The sequence below is a fragment of the Lactuca saligna genome, chromosome 1, assembly GCF_052625555.1.
Source record: "Lactuca saligna cultivar CGN05327 chromosome 1, ASM5262555v1, whole genome shotgun sequence".
NCBI lineage: Eukaryota > Viridiplantae > Streptophyta > Magnoliopsida > Asterales > Asteraceae > Lactuca > Lactuca saligna.
The window spans coordinates 17,218,131-17,226,859 of NC_136417.1; the positions used below are offsets into that span (position 1 = coordinate 17,218,131).

General features: G+C 37.8%; 2 protein-coding genes across 4 annotated transcripts; one reads left to right on the forward strand and one right to left on the reverse strand.

Annotated features, from left to right (window-relative positions):
• The first annotated feature begins 1,674 nt into the window (after positions 1-1,674).
• Positions 1,675-5,875, forward strand: LOC145025354 (protein WEAK CHLOROPLAST MOVEMENT UNDER BLUE LIGHT-like 1). Of its 2 annotated transcripts, none has more exons than XM_078976771.1 (4): positions 1,675-1,786; positions 1,912-1,978; positions 2,238-2,927; positions 3,057-5,875. In XM_078976771.1, the coding sequence occupies exons 3-4, from the start codon at positions 2,274-2,276 to the stop codon at positions 5,748-5,750; spliced, it is 3,348 nt and encodes a 1,115-aa protein (XP_078832897.1). In that variant the 5' UTR covers positions 1,675-1,786; positions 1,912-1,978; positions 2,238-2,273; the 3' UTR covers positions 5,751-5,875. The 2 variants fall into 2 exon arrangements, with proteins under 2 accessions (XP_078832897.1, XP_078832896.1); XM_078976770.1 differs by having other exon boundaries at positions 1,677-1,786; positions 1,862-1,978.
• Positions 5,876-5,932: 57 nt separating this feature from the next.
• On the reverse strand, positions 5,933-8,106 carry LOC145025381 (uncharacterized). 2 transcript variants are annotated; one of them, XM_078976773.1, is made up of 6 exons: positions 7,838-8,106; positions 7,032-7,386; positions 6,744-6,939; positions 6,536-6,667; positions 6,313-6,437; positions 5,933-6,210 (listed from the first exon to the last, which is right to left on the reverse strand). In XM_078976773.1, exons 2-5 carry the CDS (start codon positions 7,358-7,360, stop codon positions 6,315-6,317), a joined length of 780 nt encoding a protein of 259 aa, XP_078832899.1. In that variant the 5' UTR covers positions 7,361-7,386; positions 7,838-8,106; the 3' UTR covers positions 5,933-6,210; positions 6,313-6,314. The 2 variants fall into 2 exon arrangements, with proteins under 2 accessions (XP_078832899.1, XP_078832898.1); XM_078976772.1 differs by having other exon boundaries at positions 5,933-6,437.
• Between the last annotated feature and the right edge of the window lie 623 nt (positions 8,107-8,729).

The following is an 8,729-nucleotide window of genomic DNA, read 5'->3' on the forward strand; positions in this document are numbered from 1 at the left end:
ATCTACTCCTTTCCTTGCACTCTTCAACCACCTCTTTTTCCTTCTAAGCTCCAATCTCCTTCACAAGGCCAAAAACTCTCTTTAGATCAATAAGGGGGGCTAGGGTCTCACTCTAATGCTCTCTGGAAGTGTTAGGGATAAAGGAGGCCAAGATAGAGTGTTTAAATAGGGTGCAAACACCCGGATTAGGGTTTTTGCCCAACCAGGGCCTACTCGTCGAGTCCGGGGACCGACTCGCCGAGTCCAGAGTCCAATTCCCGCACCTTGACCCACTCCTACTCGGCGAGTTGGCCCATCAACTCGCCGAGTCCAAGGCAATATATAAAGAAAATAAATATCAAGGAGTACGTACCGGGGACCAGGTGCTACAAATCCCCCCCCCCCCCCCCCCCCACTTATCTTAGACTTCGTCCTCGAAGTCTGCTGCTCGATCCCGAAACAGCTCGGGGTAGTGCTCCATCTCTTCCACCGGCTCCCAAGTCCACATTCTTATTCCAACACACCCTTTCTCCTTGGTGAAAGTTAGGCTAGCTACAAGCCAAGGGGTCGGCACGGTGTTTGTCGAGTTCGCCGAGTCCGATGCTGAGCTATCCGAAGTCCACACCATCTAGCCTTATAGACATTGGCGGAGCTTCATTAGGGCAAAGGGGCTGTGGCCCCCCTAATTTTTTTGGTTAGATATAGTCATTATAGTTATATTTATACATTTTAGACCCAAAAATATAAAACTTTGGCTGTGCCCCCCCCCCCCCCCCAACCAACTTTTATACATATTATATTTTCGGCTCCCGAATCAAATGTTAAAGCTCCGCCCTTGCTAATAGAAGTCAAGAACATATAAGGGCATCTCCAACCCACCCCCAAACTCCATTCCTTCTCCCATTCTTCTCCAACTCTACCCCATTTTCACATCTATTTTTGGAGATATGAATAGTATTTCCCTATATATGGAGGAATACTATTCATATCTCCAAAAATGAAGGTCAAGTTTAGTTGCCAATTTTAGTCCCTCTCATTTTTATTTTATATATTTTTAGTTTATTTTATCTACTAATTATAATTTAAATGCAATATTTAATATTTATAATATCATGTTATGTATTAATTTATATTAATTAATCATAAATATAGAATTTAATTAGTAGATGGGTGTATTTGACAATATATATAATTTATAAAAATGAAATATTTTAAATATATTCTTTTTAAGGTAAAAAATAAGGTAGAAAATTAAGTAGGGTTAGAGATGAAATACTTTTTTCTCAATTTTTTATTCTATTTATAAAACACTATTTACTTCCTTCTTTTACTCCACTTTAAAAAAAAAAAAAAAAAAAAAAAAAAAAAAAAAAAAAAAAAAAGTGAACGAGCGACAAGGGCAATTTAGTAAATTAGTTACACCAACTTTTCTTCCTGTGTGTTTAATCCGCATTCCCACACTCTCATTCATCCCGTCTCTCCCACACAGTCTACCAAGTTACTAAAATACCCACCTTGAGGCGCGTGTTGGCCGTGCATGGGGGTCGATTTTCCCGAATCCATCTAAATTTAGAGGAGAAACAATGGCAGCTGCAAATCTTTCGCCATCTAAAATCACAGAAATTATTCATCTAAAAATAGACATAAAAGTATGAAGCTTTACGAAAAACAGCTCTGCCTCTCAGATTCTGTTGTGGTGAACAAAATTACACGATTTTATTCAATCCTGTTCGTCATTCGGAAATGGATTTCATATGAACCTTCATTCAGAAATAGAAATAGAAAATTGAAATTTGTTAATCGATAGGTAATTACTTATTGTTTTGTTTCAGATTACATGCTAGCTTTGATCGTCAATGTGATTTGAATTTTGTGTTTACAGTGGATTTGGCGCTATAACTGTTGATTTGTTGGATTTATCCGAGTTTTCAGGAAAAAAAATAAACAATCCCGAGGGACATTGTAATAAGCTTCTGGATGTAACTCCGGGGATTTTCAGGTATCCTATATACATGTAATGTCATTGTTAGTTTGATGATTTTAGGTTTAATTGGCAAACGATGAAAATTCGGTTGTTTGATGATGATGAGGGAAAATTGAAGCCTGGACGTAATCGATTTGATTATCGGTTTCATTTAGGGATTATGCTTTTGTATTTTGGTTAAGTCAACTTCATCAAATTGCTTGTTTGACCTAATTCTGATATGAAAACTTGGGGATGGTGTTAAATGTCAATTTGTGTGATTAACGAATTACAGATACCCGGGTGACTCTGCTTCTTAATCTTTTCTGGAATGGATGAAGAGAGAGTTCGGGAAGATTATCAATTTGGTTCTGTTGATAAGCGTCTCCAAGAAATCGCCGATCAATCCTCTTCTGGTGAGGATACATTCCTCAGTCCAGATTCATCTTCAGGACGTATGAAGGCTGAATATATTGAACATCTTAATGACGTTTCTCCAGGAAACAGTTATGCTTCATCTCCAAAAGCAATCAATTATGGTTCATCTCCTCCAAAAGCAAACAATTATGCTTCATCCCCTCCAAAAGCAAACAATTATGCTTCATCATCTCCAAAAGGAGGAGACGTTTATGGTTCATCTTTAAAAGCAAACAATCATGGTTCATCATCTCCAAAACCAAACCATTATGCTTCATCTCCAAAAGGAAACAATTATGCTTCGTCATCTTCAAAAGCAAACAATTATGGTTCATCTCCAAAAGGGAACAATCATGGATCATCTCCAAAAGCAAACAAGAGTGGTCCTGGTTCATCTCCAAAAGCCAACAAGGATGGTTCAAATAAACAGCCTGATCAACCTGATTCAAAACCTGGTCAAGTTGCTGCTCATATCGATAGGGAGAAGCCCTTTGAATCCGTTAAAGAAGCCGTTTCCATGTTCGGTGTGATTGTTGATTGGAAAGCTCACAGAGCTCAGACAAACGAGGTATATTCCATTCCATTCCATTCTTCACATTATGTTTTGTTTTACTCCCAAATCCTATTATTTTATGATGATAAACCAAGTCTTGTTATAATTTTAATATGTGCAAGTTATTTGTGTTAAATGATGCAGAGAAGGATATACATCGAACAAGAACTGGAAAAGGCGCGTCAGGAAATTCCGGCGTTCAAGAAAAAATCCGAGGAAGCCGAAAAGGCAAAAGATCAAGCATTAAGAGAACTCGACTGCACAAAAAGACTGATAGAAGAACTGAAATTAAACCTAGAAAGAGCACAAACGGAAGAACGTCAAGCAAAACAAGATTCCGAACTCGCCCAACTCCGAGTCACGGAAATGGAACAAGGATACACCGACGAGTCATGCGTCGCCGCCAAGACCCAACTCGAAGTCGCCAGAGCCCGCCACCAAGCCGCCGCTGCGGACCTCATAAAAGCCAGAAATGATTTATCAGAAATCCGTAGAGACTTCGCCGTTTTGATAACGGAACGAGACGCCGCCATTCAGAGAGCTCAAGAATCAGTGTCGGCGGCTAAAGAAGTCGAGAGATCCGTAGAGGATTTAACGATTCAACTCATAACAACAAAAGAAGCAATCGAATCCACTCACGCTTCACATTTAGAAGCCGAAGAACACAGATACGCAGAAGCCTTGTCACGTGACCAAGACGCCTTAAATTGGGACAAAGAATTCAAACGCTCAGAAGAAGAATTAGAAAAAGTCCAACAACAAATTGTATTAGCCAAAGATCTCAAAACAAAACTCGAAACCTCTTCGGTTTTACTATATAAGTTAAAAGAAGAGTTAGCCGTTTACATGCAAGGGAATAATTCCCAAGGGGAGATCAATTCCGATTCCAATTCCAATTCCAATTCTAATTCCGATTCCAGTTTCACCCGTATCGATATCCAATCCGGTATAGCACTAGCCAAAAAGAACCTCGAAGAAGTCAACCAAAACATCGAGAAAACAAAAGAAGAAATCATGGATTTGAAAAATGCAACCGATTCATTAACCGCAGAACTAGAAACCGAAAAGGCGACTTTAACAAAAGTTCGGAAGCAAAAAGGGTTAGGGGCAGGGGCAGTTTCGTCTTTAGAATCCGAACTAAAACGAACCAGAACCGAACTTGAAGAAATTCGGAAAAAGGAAAAAGAAACCCAGGAAAGACTGACCGAACTCCCGAAACAACTCAAAAAGGTGACCGAAGACGCCGAACGCGCCAAATCGCTGACCGAAGGTGCCCGAAGGGTTTTGAAAAAAGCAAAAGAATCCACCGACCAAACGAAATCGGAAGCAAACACGATGTCGACAAAGCTTGCCGCTGCCCAAAAGGAAATCGAAGCTGCCCGAGCCGCGGAGAAGTTAGCGTTAGGCGCGATTAGCGCGCTTCAAGAAAGCGAATCTTCCCGCGCGCTTAAATTTGATGACCAAAAAGACGGTGTGACCATTACATTAGAAGAATATTATAGTTTAAGTAAAAAAGGACACGATGCGGAAGAGGCGGCGGAAAAACGGGTGGCGGATGCCATGGCGCAGATTGAGGAAGCTAAGGATTCCGAAACGCAAAGTTTGAATAAACTCACGCAGTTGAATTCGGAATTGGCGTCCCGGAAAGAGGCTTTGAATGTGGCTTTGGAAAAGGCGGAATTGGCCAAGGAATCGAAGTTGAATATTGAAGAGGAGCTTAAGAAACGAAAGGGCGAAACCGAACAAAAAGCAAAAAAGGAGACAAGTCATGGCGGGTTTTTTCGCGGGTCGAAAGACAAAGACAAGGACAAGGACAAAGACAAAGAGAACGGGAATCCGGATCCCAATTCCGCTTCCGGTTCGACTTCCAATTTGAATTTGAAGTTGAATGTTAATATTGCTTCCTCTCTTAAATCGCGGTTTGGAGCAAAGAGAGGGGAAAATAAGGATAATAAAAGTAAAGATAGTAAAAGTAAGGAAAGTACATCAGCAACAACAACACCAGCAGACACCAACTCCACCTCCACCACCACCGCCACCGCCAACGCCACCACAACCTCCACCACCACCTCTAGCTCCATCAACCTATTCAAATGGGGTAAGGCGGAAAGGGAAAAAAGAAAAGAAAATAAGGAAAATAAGGATAACAAGGACAACAAGGATAGTACGGAAGGTGCAACAGCAACAGACTCCAATACCAATACCAACACAAACTCTAACTCCAGCTCCATGAACCCATTCAAATGGGGTAAGGGAGAAAATAAGGAAAATAAAAGCAAGGAAAACAAAGAAGGTAAAGAAGGTACGGAAGGTACAGGAGCAGCAACAACAACAGAATCCAATTCCAACTCCAATTCCATGAACCCATTCAAATGGGGTAAGGGGGAAAGTAAGGAAAATAAAAACAAAGAAAGTAAAGAGGGTAAGGAAGGTAAGGAAGGTGTTGAAAGTACATCAACAACAGCAACAACGGAATCCAATTCCAACTCCAACTCCATGAACCCATTCAAATGGGGTAAAGGGGAGAGTAAGGAAAATAAAAACAAAGAAAGTAAGGAAGGTAAGGAAGGTGCTGAAAGTACATCAACAACGGAATCCAATTCCAACTCCATGAACCCATTCAAATGGGGTAAGGGGGAAAATAAAAGCAAGGGAAGTAAGGATACCAAGGAAAGTAAGGAAACCAAGGAAGGTACGGAAAGTATAAGCGAGTCAGGTGGTGACACGTCGCCTGATGGTCCAGGTTCGAAGAAGAAGAAAAAGGCAGCTATGCCCAAATTTTTTATGTTTATGGGGAATAATAAGAATCCTAAAAATTTACCACAAAAGAATCCCTAAGTGTTTGAAGTGGAGAGTTAGTTTGTTCATTTTTAGAAAGTGTAATGTAAATGACTTACCTTTTGTCCATTGAGTTTGTATCATAACGTTTCATTATATTGCTAGTTTTAAATGATTTGAAAATACATCACCAAACGTAGTAGGAGAATATTTTATTCTAAATGTTTACAAGTTCAATTGGATTATATCACACACTAACCATTATCATTGTATTTTGGTAACTTGTAATATGATTATAAGGTAGGGTGCAATAAGTAAGCGTCTACATATGCTGAAAGGCCAAAATGACCAAAATAGATTACAGCTACAGCTTTTGAGGACAAAGTAGAAGACAACTTCAAACTTCAAATCCAACCTTTGAAAAATAACAAATGAATTAGAGAAAGTCATGGATGATGAAGAAAATTTTCCCCTGTACTGTCAAATTTCCATTATTGACCTCCAAAAAAACCTTTTTAACCTGAAATCCCATCAAAATCCAACATCAGGGTTATCTTAGCATACTGTCATGTCCTGTGTAACAAATGGGCCCACATTGGTTAATGAGATTAGATGGTTTTACTGTTATGCACTTCGTTCAATATTCTTTCCATGAAGTGGGACCCCGGGCCCATATATCAATCGACATCGGTCATTAAATGAACCAACTAGTCGAGACACCACTTCTTTAAAAAACATGGACGCCATCTGTTGTTGTACATCACAATTCACAATTTCACAAATCATTATAAAAAAAATTCATATATTTCAACCAAAGCAATATTAAAATGATAAATGATGCTTACCTGTGAGTATAAGGGTGATTGGAATTTAAAATCCACAAAGAAATGAAGATCACATGTTCCTGGAATGGTTCCCGGGTTGAACTCCCATATGTTTATTAAATGATCAAAAAGGCTGCTTTGTGATGAAGTTGTCTGTAATAAAGAAAGTGAAAGAGAAGTACATGACTTAATTCTAACATAATACATGTGCTAAGCTTATAAATATTACCTTTATCATTTTGGGCTTTACCAATTGCACATGAGACACATAGCTTTCAACAAGAAATTTGAAACCAATCTCCAATTCAGCATCAAAAGCTGAGTCTGAATGACGTTGAACTATATCAGATCTCTTACACCATGGAAGAAAATCTTGATACATATCAACAGCAGCAACCACTGCAAACAGCTGCTCTGGAGAATACCTGAAACAAACAAACAAACAAACAAACAAACAAAAGAAGATCTATTAGTTCATTCAAATAATCAAGAAAGAAAAAGAAAGATCAAAAATTACCCCATAATACGTTTCTCTTCGTGAACTTTTGAAAGTACATTACTTCCTTCATCTCCATCACCACAGCCAAGAAATCCCCTTCTTTGAATAACAATACCAGAAGACATATTTTGTAACAAGGGAGTATGTTTATCCTTATGAATACTACTAACTATTTGACAGGAAGATGGAAATGTTTCTACATTTCCAATGCTGCTGCGAAAACACCGATTTTGAACATGATTTTCCACTTCAGGGTTGTTTTGTAAACATCTCATTAACTGTTTGACACCATTTTTGCGTGTAATCAACTGCCCTACTGCCTTTGAAGTTGAACCTAACGATGGCATGGCAATAAAGCAGCAACACAGAGCAACTATACAACAAAACAATAGTTATCATATCCATGTAATGAGGTGTAACATCCGGTATCAATCACAAAGAAGCCATTGTTTTGATTCCTTCAAAGAACCAGAGATAAGAATTTCTGGAGAACACAGATGCAGAAGCATACTTATGGACAGGATATATATCATATATGTATCGGTATCTCCCTAAACAAAACACATAAATCAATCTTAACGTTTCAGAGAAAAGATAAATTGTTTTGGCAACGTTGATATTGTCATCAAGTAAAAGATAATCAAACGGATGAACAAACAAGTAACATAATTGAAGATTACCAACTAGTTAGTCCCTAACATTTTCATTTATTTGCCCTAATAGCAATCGACTCTCAAGTTTGGTTTTACGCTACATGAGAAAAATACAAGAGGTGTGGTATAATAAGGAAGGATTAAATTACGAGAAATAAATAGTAGTGGTACCTTAAAATCGGATGATGAAATAAGCGCGTTTGGATCCGTAAGAATTTGCAGTGAGAATGGAGAGAGGCGAAAGGCTAGCAGTAATCACGTATGAATTCAAGGGAGATTCAACCGATAAGGGCGGCGTTCCTAACCAATTTCACTTATTTCATCGGAGAAGAAGGCGTTTGGAGGCGGTGATGGGAAAAAAACGGCAGTCTGTAAGAGAGGTGGGGGTGTTTTGACGGTGTTGGAATGCGTTCTCATTGTTAAAATCCAGAATATGAGTATAGCCTTTGCGGTGGTTCATACGATTGTTTTTTTTTTTTTTTTAACAGAAGTCCAAAACAATTAATTTTTTATTATTTAGATATATTCATTAATTTGGTTGACCATGATCAACAAATAGTTGTTGGGTCTCCAAAATTATCATAGTGTCTATTAAAATAAAATTAAATAAAATATTTTTATAAGTTTAAGTTTAACCTATAAAAATATCGACTTTAAATTAAAAAAAATACAAAAAAACTTATTAAGAAAACATAGGTGAATAGCAATTTCACATGTATAACCTTTAAAAATCATTGGTTTTTATCAAAAACAAAAGTTATGACAATAATATTTATGTACTTAAAAAAATACAAAATCACAGGTTGTAAAAATGCCAACAGAAAAAATAAAAAATAAAAAAATATGTAAATAAACAGTTATTCGTAGATCGTGCATGCAAAAATCATATGTTTCTCTGAAAAAATATGTTTAAATTTTCTAACGTAAGAATCTCCAAAGACCATAAAAAAGGAAATTTTAGATTAAATAAAAAAGAAAAATTGAATAGACTGTCTTTGTAAATGAATAGCCCATTTTGACGGGCCAAAAGTCCCTTTTGGTATTTAGGGCCTGCAGATTAAAA

Excerpts from the sequence above, each read along its gene's own strand:
- LOC145025354 (XM_078976771.1), top strand. The coding sequence starts at position 2,274 with ATGGATGAAGAGAGAGTTCGGGAAGATTATCAATTTGGTTCTGTTGAT. Across the intron at positions 2,928-3,056 it reads ACAGAGCTCAGACAAACGAG|AGAAGGATATACATCGAACA; the intron begins GTATATTCCATT and ends TAAATGATGCAG.
- LOC145025381 (XM_078976773.1), bottom strand. The coding sequence starts at position 7,360 with ATGCCATCGTTAGGTTCAACTTCAAAGGCAGTAGGGCAGTTGATTACA. Across the intron at positions 6,668-6,743 it reads TAAAGCCCAAAATGATAAAG|ACAACTTCATCACAAAGCAG; the intron begins GTAATATTTATA and ends TCTTTATTACAG. Across the intron at positions 6,438-6,535 it reads AATCACCCTTATACTCACAG|ATGGCGTCCATGTTTTTTAA; the intron begins GTAAGCATCATT and ends GTACAACAACAG.